The sequence below is a fragment of the Trichechus manatus genome, unplaced genomic scaffold (genome assembly GCF_000243295.1).
Source record: "Trichechus manatus latirostris isolate Lorelei unplaced genomic scaffold, TriManLat1.0 scaffold00096, whole genome shotgun sequence".
NCBI lineage: Eukaryota > Metazoa > Chordata > Mammalia > Sirenia > Trichechidae > Trichechus > Trichechus manatus.
The window spans coordinates 9,189,932-9,207,618 of NW_004444032.1; the positions used below are offsets into that span (position 1 = coordinate 9,189,932).

General features: G+C 36.4%; 1 protein-coding gene across 3 annotated transcripts in view; it reads left to right on the forward strand.

Annotated features, from left to right (window-relative positions):
- The window catches only part of NAMPT (nicotinamide phosphoribosyltransferase), a 59,176-nt gene extending 41,959 nt beyond the window's left edge, over positions 1 to 17,217 (forward strand). For all 3 annotated transcript variants that reach the window (XM_004382605.3, XM_023737056.1, XM_023737057.1), the window contains one exon: positions 8,855 to 17,217. In XM_004382605.3, the coding sequence (XP_004382662.1) occupies positions 8,855 to 8,965 (111 nt within the window). In that variant the 3' untranslated portion in view covers positions 8,966 to 17,217. The remainder of the gene's footprint in view (positions 1 to 8,854) is intronic.
- Positions 17,218 to 17,687: the final 470 nt, after the last annotated feature.

A 17,687-nucleotide genomic window follows, 5' to 3' on the forward strand; every position in this document is an offset into this window, starting at 1 on the left:
GGTTCTCTTTTTACTCTTTTGGTGAAGTCTTTTGATGAGCATAAGTGTTTAATTTTTAGAAGATCCCAGTTATCTAGCTTGTCTTCTGGAGTGTGTATGTTGTTAATTATGTTTTGTATCCTGTTAATGCCATGCATTAGGGTCTCTAGCGTTGATCCTATTTTTTCTTCCATGATCTTTGTAGTTTTTGTTTTTAGACTTAGGTCTTTGAACCGTTTTGAATTAGTTTTTGTGTATGATGTGAGGTAGGGGTCCTGTTTCATTTTTTTTGCAGATAGACATCCAATTTTGCTAGCAGCATTTGTTAGAAAGACTCTTTTCCCCATTTGATGGACTTTGGGCCCTTGTTGAAGATCAGGTGACCATAGTTGGGTGGATTTACTTCTAGGTTCTCGATTCTCTTCGATTGGTCAATGCGTCTGTTGTTGTACCGGTATCGGGCTGTTTTGACTACCATAGTTGTATAGTAGGTTCTGAGGTCAGGTAGTGCAAGTCCTCCTACTTTATTCTTCCTCTTCAATAATGCTTTACTTATCCAGGGCTTCTTCCCTTTGCATATAAAGTTAATGATTAGTTTTTCCATCTCTTTAAAGAATGTTGTTGGTATTTGGATCAGGATTGCATTTTATTTGTAGATTACTTTGGGTAGAATTGTCATTTTCAGAATGTTGAGTCTTCCTATCCATGAGCATGGTGTGTTTCTCCGTTTATGTAGGTCTCTGTTGGTTTCTTGCAGTAGTGTTTTGTGGTTTTCTTTATATAGTTCTTTTACATCCCTGGTTAGATTTATTCCTAAGTGTTTTATTTTTTTCGGGGCTATTATAAATGGTATTGCTTTCCTTATTTCCTTTTCAACATTCTGTTTGTTGGTGTATAGGAATCCAACTGATTTTTGTGTGTTTATCTTGTGTCCTGCTACTCTGCTGAATCTTTCTGTTAGTTCCAGTAGTTTCCTTGTGGAGTCTTTTGGGTTTTCTATATATAGAATCATATCCTCTGCAAATAGGGACACTTTTACTTCTTCATTACCAGCTTGGATGCCCTTTATTTCTTTTTCTTGCCTTATTGCGCTAGCTAGGACTTCAGCACGATGTTAAATAGGAGTGGTGATAAAGGACATCCTAGTCTCGTTCCTGTTCTCAAGGGGAATGTTTTCACCTCTCCATTTAGAATGATGTTAGCTGTTGGTTTTGCATAGATGCCCTTTATTATGTTGAGGAATTTCCCTTCTGTACCTGTTTTATTGAGAGTCTTTACAGGAATGGGTGTTGGACTTTGTCGAATGCTTTTTCTGTATCGATTGAGACCATCATGTGATTCTTTTTATTTATTTTATTTATGTGGTGGATTACATTGATGGATTTTCTAATGTTGAACCATCCTTGCATACCTGGTATGAATCTTACTTGGTTGTTGTGTATTAATTTTTTGATATGATACTGAATTCTGTTAGCTAGAATTTTGTTGAGAGTTTTTGCATCTATATTCATGAGAGATATTGGTCTGTAATTTTTTTTCTTTCTTTGTGGTGTCTTTACCTAGTGTTGGTATCAGGGTTATGCTGGCTTCATAGAATGAATTTAGAAGTATCCCTTCCTTTTCTATGTTCTGAAATAGTTTTAGTAGTACTGGTGTAAGCTCTTCTCTGAATGTTTAGTAGAATTCTCCAGTGAAGCCATCTGGGCCAGGGCTTTTTTTGTTGTTGGGAGTTTTTTTTATTACCTTTTCAGTCCCTTTCCTTGTTATGGGTCTGTTCAGATTTTCATCATCAATTTGTGATAGTTTAGGTGGGTAGTGTGTTTCTAGAAATTTGTCCACTTCCTCTAGATTTGCAAATTTGTTGGTTTATACTTTTTCAGAATACTCTGTTATGATCCTTTCTAATCCAGTTGGATCTGTTGTAATGCCCCCCATTTCATTTCTTATTTGGGTTATTTGCATACTGTCCTGTTTTACTGTTGTCAGTTTGGCCAGTGGTTTGTCAATTTTGTTGATCCTTTCAAAGAACCAACTTTTAGTTTTGTTGATTCTGTTATTTTTCTATTCTCTATCTCATTTATTTCTGCCCTGATCTTTATTATTTCCTTTCTTCTGGTGGCTGTAGGCTTGTTTTGCTGTTCTCTTTCTATTTTTTCTAGTTGTGTAGCTAATGTTTCGATTCTGTCTCTTCTTTTTTGATGTGTGCATCTATTGCTATAAATTGACCTCTAAGGACTGCCTTTGCTGTGTCCCAAAGGTAAAGGTTTTGTATGATGTGTTTTCATTCACGTTTGAGTCTAGAAATTTTTTGATTCCATCTTTGATTTCTTCTGTTAACCAGTGGTTCTTAAGCAGAGTGTTATTTAGTTTCCATGTAATTAATTTTTTTCCTTGCTCTTCCTGTTGTTAATTTCTCCTTTGATGGCATTGTGATCAGAGAAGATACTTTGTATTATCTCAGTGTTTCATATTTTGTTGAGGGTTGGCATTTTGATCAGAGAAGATACACTGTTATCTAGTGTTTTGGATTTTGTTGAGGGTTGCTTTGTGGCCTAAGATGTAGTCTGTTCTGGAGAACGTTCCATGTGCATTGGAAAAGAATGTGTCCTTTGCAGCTGTTGGATGGAGTGTTCCATATGTGTATGAGTTCAAGTTGGCTAATTGTGGCCTTTACATCTTCTGTATCTTTGTTGAGTTTCTTTCTAGATGTTGTGTCCTTTACCAAGAATGGTGTGTGGAAGTTTCCTACTATTATTGTGGAACTGTCCATTTCTCTTTTCAGTGCTGTTAAGAGTTTGTTTTACGTATTTTGGAGCCCTATCATTGGGTGCATAGATATTTATTATGGTTATGTCTTCATGCTGGATCATCCCTTTAATCATGATGTAGTGCCTTTCTTTGTCTTCCGTGGTGGATTTTGTTTTAAAGTCTGTTTTATCTGAGATTAGTATTGACACTCCCACTCTTTTGGTGGCTGTTTGCTTGATATATTTTTTCCATTCTTTGATTTTTAATACATTTATGTCTGTGTTTCTAAGTGTGTCTCTTGTAGACAGCATATTGATGGATCCTATTTTTTAATCCATTCAATCCTCTCTGTCTCTTTATCGGTGCATTTAGACTATTTCCATTCAGAGTAATAGGTGTGAGGTTATTGTCGTTTTGTAGTGCTTTTTTTTTTTGTGGTGCTAACGATTTCTTTGTTCCTCTTACTCTGCTGTGCTGAGTTCCTTTCGTTTGTGGATTTTTTTTTTTTTTTTCATTTCTTTTGTATTTGTAGATTTTGTTTTTACTGAGACTTTATGTGTTTCTTCTTTATTTTGATTAGTAGGTTTGTTAACTTTTTTTGTGGTTACCTTGAAATTTACCCTTATCTTCCTAGGTTTGAGCTCGTCTTTTATTACTTGGTATCGCCTTGCCTTACTCTCCATTAGAAAATTCTGTACCTACACCATTTATTCTCTCTTTTATTGTTCTGACCTTGTTGTCATTTGCAGATTGATCTCTCTGATTCCCTGTTGTAAATATTTGGGTTTTAAATAGTCCTTTAGAGTTCATTTCCTAGCTTGGTATCTGGTGGTGCAGTCTTGTGTCCTAGTTTTGGGCTGTCGTCTGATGTCGTTTGTTCTCAAATGGAAGGACTCCCTTTCGTAATTCTTGTAAGTTTGGTTTGGTTTTTACATAGTCCCTTAAGTTCTCTTTATCTGAAAATGTCATAATTTCACCATTATATTTGAACGAGAGTTTTGCAGTGTGTATTATTCTTGGTTGGCATTTTTTTTTTCTTTCAAGGTTTTATGTATGTCATCCCATTGCCCTCTTGCTTGCATGGTTTCTGTCAAGTAATTGTAGCTTAGTCTTATTGTTTCTCCTCTGTATGTGACTTTTTGTTTTTCTTGAGCTGCTCTCAGAATTCTTTCTTTGTCTTTGATTTCAGCAAGTGTGATTATGATATGCCTTGGTGATTTTCTATTGGGGTCTATCGTATATGGGGTTCATTGAGCTTCTTGGATCGTCAGCTTTTCATCTTTCATGATATTAGGGAAGTGTTCTGTCAGCAGTTCTTCAATGATCTTCTCTGTGTTTTCCATTTTCTCCCCCATTCTGGAACTCCGATCACTCAGTTTTGCTTTTGATTGTATCCCACATAATTCTCAGGGTTTCTTCATTTTTCATTGTTCTTTTTTCTGATTTTTCATCAATGTTGTATCCATGTGTTTGTCTTCAATTTTGCTGATCCTGTCTTACGTTGTTCCAAACCTGTTCCTCAGTCCTTCTATGACACTGTCCATTTCTGAAATCTTTTGTTTATCTTTTGGATTTCTAATTGTTGTTTTTGTATAATTTCTAGTTGTGCATTTATTTTAGCATTTTGTTCCTGTGTTATTTTCCTGAATTCTTCCTTTTTTGTCCACATTTTCCATGAATTTGTCTGCCTGTTCCATGAATTTGTCTATTTTTTCCTCATTTTTGTCTGCTTGTTGCTTCAACTCTTGGATAGCTGTGAATATTAGAGATTTGAATTCCCTATCAGGTAGTTCTAGTGCCTTTTCTTCTACTGGAAGGTCATTTGTTGTTTTATTTTGGATGCCTACTGGAACATTGGTGTCCTGTGTTTTTTAATATGTTTTGATATTGTCTGCTGTCTTCAGGACATTCAGTAGTTTTTTTTTTCCTTTATTGTTTGTAGATTTGTTTGTCTCGTCCTGTTTTTTTGTTTTATTTGGTTATGTGAGCATTTGGGCTGTGCATTCTTTGTTGTTTGATTGTCTGTGGACACGATATTTTTCACCAGCTTGTCCAGTGGGCAGGGCCAGTTGCTCAGCTATGGTGTAGCAGGGCAGGTCCAGCTGAAGGAGCTAGGATGGGTTGTTTTTGATATGTACTTGGTCTGACAAGATGAGCCAGTGGTCAGCACAGGACAGGTTCTAGTAGTTTGTGCCTGTGCTGCTTGGGAGTGCAGTATTCAGCACATGGTGCAAATAGGCAGGAGGTAGGGGAGGGGGAGATTGTGATGTGTGGAGCTGGTTGGATACGGAAAAGAAAAAAGAGGAGAAAGAAACAGGAGTGAAAAAAAATGCTGAGGGAGCTTGCTGTTGGAGTGGAGAAGCAAGAAATGGAGAAAAACAAAAAGGAAAATTAATTAGTTAATTAATTTAAAAAACACTTTTTAATTAAAAATTTATTTTAAAAAAAAATTGCCTGCAGCGATCTCACTGCAACAGCCACACAGACCAGGACGCGTCTCCCAAGCCGTGTGGTATAGCCCGGCTATAAGAGGTAGATAACACACAGCCCCAGGTATTCAGAAAACAGGAAAAGAAGGTAAGTAGAAAGAGATGAGAAACCGAGAAATGAAGAAAAACAAAAGGAAAAAAGAAAGAGAAAACAAAAAGGAAAAGAAAGCCCCCAGGGATCCCACCAGCGTGGCCGTGCAGACTGGGGAAATGGACTAGGGAAGCAGTTTTCCAGGTGAGCAGCGCTTCACACCCTGTCAAGAAGAAGCAAAGATGGCACACAGAGTCAGGTGTTTGAGAGAAAGAAGGGGGAGGAGGTGATAGGCAGAGAAGAAACCAAAAGAGGCCAAAAAAAGCAATACCTGCAACAAAGAAATGGCACTGAAGAAGCTGGGCGGTGTAGGCGAGGTGAATTCGCGTGGCACAGAACCGGCACCTCCTGTGCTGCAGTTGCAGCCTGCTGGGGATTGGCAGATTAGCTCTTGAGGAAGCTGAGTCTGTCCCCCAGGAAGCAGCAAATTGGCCTGCTGGGAAGCAGTGGACCAGCCAGCCAGGAAGCGGTGAAGGTCGAGCAGGGGGAGGTAGGGTGGGAGGTAGGAAAGCATGTCTCACTGGTTACCAGTTGTTCTGTCTCCTGCCGTGAGCTCCATGATCTGCTTTCCCGTACTCCCTGTCTGCTGATCTCCAGCAGGAGACCAAGATGGTGGATCTGTGGTGTGTTAGCTGATAGGGGACTCTGCTTGTCACTCTTCTTGCTCTCTGTTCTCTGTCAGTTTCTTACACCATTCAGTGCTTGCTTGAGTTCTTTATCTCTTCATTTGATGCTTAGGGTTCCGAGAATGACATTTGTCTCTTTTTTACTTAGTTTTTTGTGTCTTTGCTGTGGGGGGACGGCATGGTGCTTCTGTCTATAGCACCATGTTCCCAGAATTCCCTGATATATATCTTCTTAACAGTAGAAAGTTGGTAAAGTTATTATGTCATTGTGTTTTTAAGTTCCGAACAGTTTTTTCTTGAAAGACAGTCATTTTATTGTAAAATGTGTAATTGTGGACCTAGCCTACCAAAATAAGGTGAAAAACAAAAAGTTGCTAGATCATAAATATGAAACCTATACAACTAGTCCCCAACTTGCAACAGGTTGCATTCGGACGACTCCGTTGTAAGTCATTTCTGACGAAGTTGAACACCTTATATATGTATATATACACTTTGCTTCAGTTTTCATTATTATTGACTTTCATTATCAACATCTTATAAATCGTAACACTGAACACCTGTAAGTGAACATCTAAGAATGATAATACCAGCAAATTACTAACAATAAGATGTACCATAGGGGAGAAAAACACAGTCATAAGTGAGGTTCATTGTAACTCAGATACGTCCTAAGTCAGGTACTACCTGTACATACATTGGTGAAAATTTTTATAATTTTTTTTTTAATTAAAACGTTTTTTTCACATAGTGACTAGCATGGTAGTGTCTGATGACCCTCAACAAGCTTGTGTATATTTGATCTTATTTTTGCTGCCAGTTACCATATTTTTACGTAGACAACACGCGCCTTCTGCGTTTGTTTGCCAACTGTGCCCTCCCCCCCCCCATCGAGATATTTTTGTAAGGGTACTATGCTAATTTTTTTACAACAACATGTAAAAAATAAGTTGGCATAGTGGTGCCAATATGAAAATATCTCACAGGGGGAGGGGGAGGGTGTGGCTGGCAAACAAACATAGAAGGTGTGCATTATTTGTGTTAAAATATGGTAGCAAATGAATCATTTCTGAAGAGGAATAATTAAGACTATCTAAAGGAAAGGAATGCTTTCTTACAAAGACTTCTCAAAGCTATTTTCATTATAGTAAAAGTTGGTAATTTTAATAAAGGAAGGACTACCCACATTCTAGGATGTTGTTTAAGATAATGCAGTTTTTTTAAGCAATAATAGTATCCAGTTCACATGATTTTGTTTAGTCTAATTTGATTCTCACAGCAACTCTAAAGAAGGCACATTATGATATCTTAATAGTGCTAAATGAAAACTAGGTAACTAAATTCAGATATAAAAATTAAAAAATAGTAACACCTACATGTAACTAAGTTTTCTGATTCAAGTCAACCAAACTGGTAAAATTTATAGTATGCTAAAGTGATACATATAATCTAATGGTATTTAATATATAAAAGTACCTTATGTTTATCAGTTCGAAAATTAAGGAATTTCTAATTTTCACCACTGGATTGAAGGGGAAAAAAATGTTGATTTTTAGAGGGAAACTACTCATGCATATTCATATCTCAGAGAAAAACTTTACATTAAACAAACACAATCATTTATTACTTTATGTTTAGATTATTTTTTCCAGGTCAAATTTATGCTTTTAACCTGTCACTTTTATTATATTCTTCAAGATTTGGTGCCAGAATTAATGAAATAACATTTGACTGTTTATTTAATGAAAAAATATAAAATTCCTAACTCAGTCCTTTAAAATTAGATCCGTTTATGTAGCCTCTTATGCAATTCTTCATGCATCCTTCACTTAACTCTGCAGCTACCAAGATTTTGTTGAATTAGTTTATCCTATATGGAATAAAGTCACTTTAGATTAAGGGTAAAAGCATAACTTTTGATGGCATTGATTTTTTAAGAGTATATAAATACGCTAGACCATTTGAGGTAGTAATCAATTTATAATCATCTATACATTTTGACTGAAGAATGGGACCCAGCATTTCTTGATAGGTTGTATTTAAATTTATGGAAGAAAATGCTGCAACTCTAGCAGTATAATCTGAAACATCACAATGACAGAATATCAGATAATGTCATATGCACCTCAGTCTTCAGATTTGTTGGAAAACATAGGCACAATAGATTACTTCTATAGATTTTTCAAAGAGAAAGGCAAATAACTCCTTAGTAAGACAGAGGCGGCTTTAGCAGACCCAAAAGGAAAGTTAGGACTAATACTTTTAATCTGTCTTCATTACTCTGGACATGGATCATCGGTTACATGAGTCAGTGGCTTTTGGAGTACGCACAGAGTCTTTCACTGAGTCACTATTAATTAGTCAAACTAGTACCTATTTTTGTTTTGTTTTGTTTTCATTGTTGTTGTTTTTTTAAGGCCAAAACTCAGTAGCTAACAAATTTATTAAACTTCCACACTGACACATTTAATCAGTGTTGAGTCTGTTGGCTAGGAATAAAGGGTGGTTTGGCAGGCTTTCTTTGCTGCAGCTGTCAGTAATGACTGTCAGTGACAGTCATAGTTCTGGGCAATCAAGCATTAAACATTTTCCATCTTTAATTTTAAAAATCGGTCAACAAGTTTTTTTGTTTGTTTTTTCCTTTAAGTAAAACTAGTTTAAGAATGTAACATTTAGATCGTGCCTTTTCATAAAAGTTAAATATTTCTGCCTAGCAGGTAATTTAGTGATTTACTGTTTTAAATAATACCTTGCTCTCTGCCTGCCCTACCAGATTCTTTGTGTACTAGATCATTTAACAATTTGAACACCATCAACATCTCCATATAGTTGACTAGTTAGCAGTCTCATCATAAAAGCGTAACTTTATTTATTAGTCTCTAATATAATCATTAATTTTTAGTATTATTATATTTGTGCAGGATCTTCTTCATACTGTCTTCAAGAATGGAAAAGTGACAAAAAGCTATTCGTTTGATGAAGTAAGAGAAAATGCAAAACTGAATATTGAACTGGAAGCAGCACCTCATTAGTCTTTGTTTTCTGGCTGTGTGTGTGTATGGGTGTGTACACGTGTATATGCGCATGTACACATGTATACACCTGTGTGTGTGTGTAATACATAGATAATGTTGATTGTACAGATGCGTGGGGTTTCTTTGTGTTTTATGATACATTACAGCCAAATTATTTGTTGGTTTATGGACATACTGCCCTTTCATTTTTTTTCCTTTTTTCCAGTGTTTAGGTGATCTCAAATTAGGAAACGCAGTTAACCATGTAACAGATTAATGCTAAAGTAAGCTTTTTAGGGCCCTTTGCCAATAGATAGTAATTCAATCTGGTATTGATCTTTTCACAAATAACAGAACTGAGAAACTTTTATATATAACAGAAGATCACATAAAACAGATTTGCATAAAATTATCATGATTGCTTTATGTTTATATTTAACTTGTATTTTTGTACAAACAAGATTGTGTAAGATATATTTAAAGTTTCAGTGATTTAACACTCTTTCCAACTTTTCATGATTTTTATGAGCACAGACTTTCAAGAAAATACTTGAAAATAAATTACATTGCCTTTTGTCCATTAATCAGCAAATAAAACATGGCCTTAACAAAGTTGTTTGTGTTATTGTACAATTTGAAAATTGTCAGGACATACCCTATAGAATTACTAACCTCACTGCCCCTTGTAGAATATGTATTAATCATTCTACATCAAACAAAATAATGGTTGTTACTGGAATGTTTAGGCACTGTACAGTGATTATCTACCTTGGTCATTGTATTGTACCAGTGAAATGCCAAATTTGAAAGGCCTGTACTGCAATTTTATATGTCAGATATTGCCTCTGGCTCTAATGTACACCTCAAGATTTTAAGAAGATAATGCTTTTAGAGAGAATTTCTGCTTCCACTGTAGAATATATACATAAATGTAAAATATTGACAGAAGTGGAAGTGGCATATTTTAAAGTAATTACACTTCTGAATTTATTTTTCATATTCTGTAGTTGATATTACTTAAATGAATTATTGGAGCTGGTAGTGAGTATACTTATTTTAAATGTTTTGATTCTGTTATATTTTTCATTAAGTTTTTAAAAAATTAAATTGGATATTAAATTGTATGGGCATCATTTACTAATTTTAAACAGAATCCCTCAAATAATAAGCAAGTTTTTTTATGACTATAAATGACCCTATGAAAAGAATGATGACATGAGTTTTAATAGAAGAATCTTAAAGCAGAAAGTTGGATAAATTCAAATTGTTCAATTTCAGAGTATCTAGAGTGATTGACTGCTAGACTCTGAAATAGTCGTTGTATCTGACTAGAGACCAGTTTTTTTCAGACAGCTTTTTTATGTTTAGGACTATTGTTCTAAGGCAGGGATTGGCAAACTATGACCCACAAGCCAAGTTCAGCCTGGTGCCTATTTTTGTAAATGCACATTGTCTATGGGCTACTTTCCCACTACAGCAGCAGAATTAAATGGTTACAGCAAAGACTATATGGCCTGTAAAGCCTAGGAGATTTATTCCCTGGCCCATTACAGAAAAAGTTTGCTGACCCCTGTTCTAAGAAAAGGAGTGTGCCTTGAATTTAAATGAAATATTGGTTTGCAGGGAACGGAGGAGGCTAAATTGATAATGGAATTTTTCTCTCTTTTGTCCTTCCTTTTTTCATTTAGGAATCTGATATTGGGAAATTAATTTTAAAAAGTTTTAACAACATGATATTAAATGTGAAATTTTAAAAACTGAAAAGCCATAAGTGATCTGTCTTAAACAATTACATAAGAAAATACTCTATCACTAGAATAATTTAATTAGAGGTGAATTATCTTTATTAAATGTCTTTTATAAGATGCATTAGAATATCGGTTTTTTCAGGTGATTCTAAACACTTGTTTAGTGAGAACAATAAGCATTATGCACATTCAGTGAGTCTTCATCCTGTAATCCCTGGATAAAAAATAATTTTAAGCTGATTTTTTTAAATGTATTTAAGATTAGTAGTATTATGAACACATCTTCACAAAATGTGTTAAGGAGTTTATCATAGAGAAGTAAAAGAAACTATATTTATTACCAATAACAATTTTGATAACCACCCATAATTTTGTATTTGTTTAAACATTAGAATTATACTACAGACAGTATTTGTGTTCTGTGAATTTCAAGAGTTTCAAAATACCTGGAGGAGTTTTATTTTGAAACTTTGAATGCTAAAAGCTGTACATTTGTATATGTCCATAGATTAGGGTGGGAGGTGGAATGATTAATTCTGTTAGCCCTTAGCCACTTGGAACTGATTTATCCTGAATTTCTGCCACCACATGCTTAGTATTGGATCATCCCCATGCTGAGCAATGGTTAACGTGGATGTCAAATCAACTCTGTTGCGTGTCACCCTTAAAACAGCCTAACTCTCAAACAAAAGGAAATGGGATGTATGAGTCTGTTTAAGTCATTAGATTTGTAATTGACATATTAATTAATCCCCCTCAATTCAGAATAACATGAAGTATTTATATTTTAAATAGAAGGTCAGAGTTCTGTGTTAAGACTCAAATTATTTGTTCTCTATCAAAGTAAAATAGCTTTTATGATTATCCCTTATTTAATTGCTTGAAATTATAAAAAAAATTTATAATGAAGTCCATCTTGGAAAATTAGAAAAATGGCAAGGTATTTATTGTTCTGTTTGCCATAATTTAGAACTCACACTTAAGTATTTTGTAGTTTTACATTTCTTTTTAACCCACTGAGTGGAGAATGTTAACTGTCTCCCAAGTCGTATGTCAAATCAATTCTAATATGTACTCAAAATTAAAGATAAACATGCAATAAACATGGAAATAAAGTTTAGCCAGCCGTATTAGTGAAACATGAAATTTGACTGTGTGCTTCAAGTAGTGACATTTTTAGACCTACCTTTTTTAGGTATTCTTCCAGTTCAAAGAATTAGAGAAAGAAGAAGGTATCAAGGATGACTCCGATTTTCTGCCTTGTGCAACTATATAGATGGCAGTACCTCTTACTAAGAGAGAATACTGGAGGGAGCCCTGATTTGGGGGCAAAGAGCATGATTCCTATGTTAAGGTTTGCAAAGCCTTTGAGACATTTAAATGGAGATGGGGTAAGTAGGTTGTTGGATATACAGGGTTGAGGACAGAGCAGGGGTCAGTAAACCACGGGCCTTAGGCCAAATCCAACCCACCATCTGTTTTTGTAAATAAAGTTTTATTGGAGCACAGCCATGCCCCTTCATTTAAGTATTGTCTGGCTGCTTTCACACTATAATGGCAGAGTTGAATAGTTATAATGGAGGCAGTATGGCCCACAAAGGGCCATAATAATTAACTATCTAGCTCTTTACAGAAAGAGTATGCTAGTTCTTGCTGTAGAGTATAAAGAGAAGAGGACCTGGGGCAAAACCATGAGGAACTTTAACATTTGAAGGGTAAGTGGCAGAGGATAAAGTGGCTAGGGAGACTGACAAGTGGTGACCAAAGAGATAAAAGGAAAACCAGGAGGAGTAAAGCCATGAAAGCCAAAGGAAGGGCATTTCTCAGCTCAGGTGTTGAATGCTTCTGAGAGGTCATTAGCCACAGGGAAATAATTGGTGGCCTTAGTGACATTGCTTGCCAAGAAATGGAGGCAGATGTCAGAAAGAAGCTACCTTACACGACTTTTTGAATTTTGACTGTGAAAGGGAGGACAGAATGACAGAATAGCATGTCTTCCTTTCCCCTTCTACTATCTCTGAAAAGAACCCAGAAAATAGGGAAAAGTTGAAGATAAGATGGCGAGAAGTGATTAGTGATGGCACTAGGCTCCTCAGAAGGTGAATGAGAATGGGATCCAAAGCACTGGTAGAGGGATTGGCCTTCAGATGGAAGGCAGTACTTCTTTTCTGGAAGAAAAGAGAAGAGGATGGCTGTAGATGCAGGCCTTGGTTTTCTCTGTGAAGTCAGAGACCAGATCACCTGAAATTGAAGGGAAGGTGAGAAGGAGGTTTGAAAATAATACCTGTGGAGAATAAATTGATCATACATGTAGTAGCTACGACTGCAAACAGTGTTGAGGACCCAGCTGTTAAAAATTTGCCTGTTACGATTTTTCTTCTCTCTAGTAGCACCCTGCTGCCTGGGTACGGTCACAATGAAAATGGAGGTACTTGGGTTCATCCAGAAGTTGGGATTCTACCAGAGAAGTTTGATAGAACAACAAAGAGGCAAGGGCATTCAGTATAGTGTATTGGCATGAGAATTATTGAAATAATGGTCCTACAGAGGCTAGCTGGATAGGAACAGAAGTGAAGCCGACACAGAGCTGTCTAACGGGAACACTATAGAGTTCCAATGGACAGTCACATGACAGCTTTGATATATTGGCAGTAGTTGCACAAGCAGATTTGGAGGGTAGAAAATGGTAGTTAGACCAGGATGCTTGGATTAATAATCTGAGAAAAGCAAATTCATGGCATAGTAAGATGTGACTGTGCAATGGCTGAATGAAATAAGGATCACTGGAGACAAGACAATATCAAGGAACCTGAGAGGACAAGTAGGTTAGGCAGATGGACATTGAAATCATCCAGGAAGATGTCAGAAGATGGAATGGAGAGGAAAACTAAGTCAGGTGCCGAAGTGTCCTGTGAATGAAGGGGAGCAAGCAGGACTGCAGGAGGCAGCAATAAAGGAGGGATGTGAGCCTCAAAAGGATCAAGGATTATTCTAAGGATTTGGAGAATTAATGGTCAGGAAGTGGCAGTGGAGACCACTAAACCCTTCCAATCCTGAGAACGAGATTTGAAGAGGCAAGCCCGCACAGCCTCTTAAAAAGAGTCCAGGCATTTATTGACAAGAACAGACTTACTCAAAAGTATTTCATGTATTGTTAAATGTTTGATGTACCTTGCCAGGCACTCAAGCAGTATTAGTTGAATTAATGAATAAATGGAGAGAAAGTTTCTTCTGGGTTTTATTGACTGCTGTAAACACTCCTTTCACTGAAACAGGCCTAAGATTCAAAGCTTTATGTTTTCAATTTTTGTTTTGTATTGAGTGTTTTAAGATTTACATTTTGTTCATCTTTTAAAGAGACCATCCAAAGCATTTTTGCAGCATAGTAAAATCAGTGATATCTTGTCACCTCTTATATGTATTCAGATTCCTCCCTCCTCATTTTAAATCATCTTTTTCTTTTATTCAAAAGTTTCTCTAATTGTTACTTGCCCCTAAAGCAATTCTGTCTTTGTTTTACAATTCCTCATTCCATTAAAACTTGTATTATTAGAATTTTTAATTAGGTATTCCAGCAAAAAGAAATACGTTCTTGAAAGGAGTTTTAGAAATTTTTTTCACTAACACATAAAGGGGTCCCTAATAAACAGGAATTTTGCCCACATGCTATCACATGGGCTAATTGGCCCCTTTTCTTTTAGAAAAGGATATACTCATTCTTTCAAGAGGATTTGCATTTACTTATGTCAGGCATTTGGGGAACCTGAGGTTTTTACCACTGTACAGGGCCCACAGTGCTCTCTAGGTGAATAGTATAGTCTGGCAAGTAACTTTTCTACCAGTTTATAGCATTATCTTTGTGCAGAAAGATATGATTCTGATTCACATTGTTTTATGTTCGTCCCAGAAAAAAGAAATATCACTCTTTGTTTGGCAACAGTTTAATTTAAAAATGCAGTAACTCTGACCTGCTTTATTTTTTTAATTGTGTGATTGGCTGCTGAGTTGTTTCTTCTTTGACATAAACTAGGGAGTACATTCTGTATCTTTTATTAAGATGGATTAGCTATTGTGCTTATGAGCTTTCCCAATAAATTGGCTACAAATTTAATTCTGATTAGGTCTTCCTGAACAGCCTGAAGATTACCAGGTTTTTGAGCCTGGAAGAAAACTACTCTTATCTTCAGCCTCTGTCTTTCTACTGCTTTCTCCTCAGATAATAAACATGTTCCTGTTTCTGCCATCCTTAAAAAATAATAACTTTCTCTTGGTAACACTAGCTCTAGTCTCCCTTCTCTCATTCATATCCATACTTCTCAAGCTGTGTATGTTTACTCTCCATTTACTGCCTCTCTTTCTCTCTCTCTCTCTCTCTCATACACACACACACATTCATTCATCTCCCATCTGGTTCTCACCCACACCTTTCTAAGGATGCTTCTCTTATTGAACAGTAACCTCCCAATTGCCAAATGAATGAATTTAGTTCATATCTCACCGAAGGACCTCTCTTGCATTTACCACTGTTAATAATTCATTCTTTGTCTTTTTTGTAACATTCTTCGATCTTCTACATCTCTGTGATGATCCAGTCTCTCCCTTGGGCTCTTCATACACTTGCCTTTTAAATGTTGGCACATCACATTTCTGTGCATATTCATCTTGGCTGATCTCAGCCATCCACATGGTCTTGACTATCGCTTATATAATAAAGACTCCATGCACTTAATAACTCATTAGATCTTCAAACCTTTGACTCACTCTACTTGTCTAAGGTACATTTCTATCCAGATGCCTACTCAAATGGAACAAGACCAAACTTACCACACCATCTCATTTGGAGATTCAACCAGCCACCCAGGCAAGAAATCTGGGTGCCATCTTTGACTTCTCTATTACCCCACACATGTAATCAACCACATAGTCCTATTGTGTCTCCTCTCCAACTCCCTATTTCAGGCTTTCAGATCTCTTCCTGAAATAACAGAAAAATTGTCTACTTTTACTATCTCCAATCCATCTTCCCTTCCCTCTGCTACCAGAGTATTCTAACAAAATCTTAACAGAGTTAGTCCCCTACTTAGGGCCTTTCAGTGTTCCCTTTAGCCTGCAGGATACTCCTCAGAATCTAGCCCGACCCACAAAACTCTCCCTGTTCTGGCCCGTGTGCTACACGTATAGCCTCATGCCTTGCCCTTCATTTTCTGTGCCAGCATCATTGACTTACTCTACCTTATACAACACTATACCATTTTCTCCCTGTCTCTACCTTTGCTTATGCTGATCCCTCAGCCAGGAATGCCTTCCCTTGGCTAACTCATTTTAGGTGATAACTCCTTCAAGAAGCCTTCAGTGGCTTTCACTCATCTGCTGTCCCCCACCCCAGTGCCTTTCCTCTGCCCTCCATAGTTATTGAGTGTATTTAAAGTTAGCACTGAAAATCCCTGAGTCTGTGTCCATAGTAGACAGTGCACTTCCTGAAGCAGGAATAGTGTTTCATTTATCTATATCCCTGCATTTAGCACATAGAAGACTTTCAAATGTTTGTTGAGTAAATAACATTAAGAAACACTTTTAAAGTGTTCTGGTAACCTCTCTGTAGTAATAATACCCTGAACATTTTAGCAAGTGTTAAAAAAAGGGGAGAACATTTTAATAAGTTTTTTTTTTAAAGGATAACTTTTTCAAAACATGTTCACATATTACTGCCTTTTTAAAAATCCTTACAGTGAATTCATGAAGTAGATAGGGTATTTCATCAAATTATAGATTAGAAAACTAAGGTATAAAGAGGTTAAATTATATAAGTATTAAAAGGCTATGTTATATGTAGTTCACTGAATTTGATGAAAGGTATGGACCCTCTTCCCAGAAAAATTCTCATGTGTGCATACACAAAACATTTTGTATATAATTTAAAGTAGCTAGTTCCACAGACTCTGTATTGGAAACTCTTCCTCTAGTTAATTGCAGAGTAGGGATTAGGATTTAAGGCGCTTTCTACCAAATGCCATTCCCTCTCTATTTGAACTTCTAGTGATGCTATTAGGAATCTTAATATTTCAATTCCCTCAAATTGTTTCCGGAACAAGGCAAAATAAATATAATTTTCATTCCTCACTTGAGGGGTTCTACAGGTTTCACTGATGCAATTCCAAAATTGGTGACTATTTTAAATGCCTCTTTTATAGATAGAGAAACAAAAGTTTAGGAAATAAAATTAATAAATCTGAGCAAATGAAGTGGGAAAATTAAGAAGAAAACCCAGGAATCTTCTATGCAAGTTAGCAACACAGAACTCTTAGCAAAAACTTTCTTTGTGTTTTTATAACTAGAAGATTCTGTTTCCAGAAATGTAGCAGACTAGGTAATTTCTGACCACCCCATTGAAAACAACAAAAACTGATGGATAACTTTTTTTAAGTAATGTACTAACTGGACAGTGAAAAACTACCAGATCAGTGTCCAAGTTAAAATGCTGGAGAGTAACCAACCACTGAAGGTGCTTTTACCATGGTGGCATTTAAAAAACAATGGGACTATGAGCTTCAGTTTTCAGGGTCTGACAACACATTGTGAACAGAAATCAAAACCAAAGGCCTGTTCAAGGTGGGAAATCAAATCAAAGACACTCACCATAAATCAGGCCCCCAAATGGCTATACCTCAGGATAAGGATGAACCCACAGTAAACCCCCCCGCATGCATACCTCTGAGGCACTGCAAGAAAAGTCACTTTAGCTCCGGGCAGATCACATTAAGAAAATCTAAGAAGTTGTCATTACAAGATGACTCTTGCACTGCTTTGCAATCTGAATTTGCATCCCCTGTATGTTACCAGGAATCCCTAGTGGCACAGTGGTTAAAGCACTCAGCTGCTAACTGAAAGGTCAGTGGTTCAAATGCACCAGCTGCCCTGAGGGAGAAAGATGTGGCAGTCTGCTTCCGTAAAGATTTACAGCCTTGGAAACCCTAGGGGCAGTTCTGTGTCCT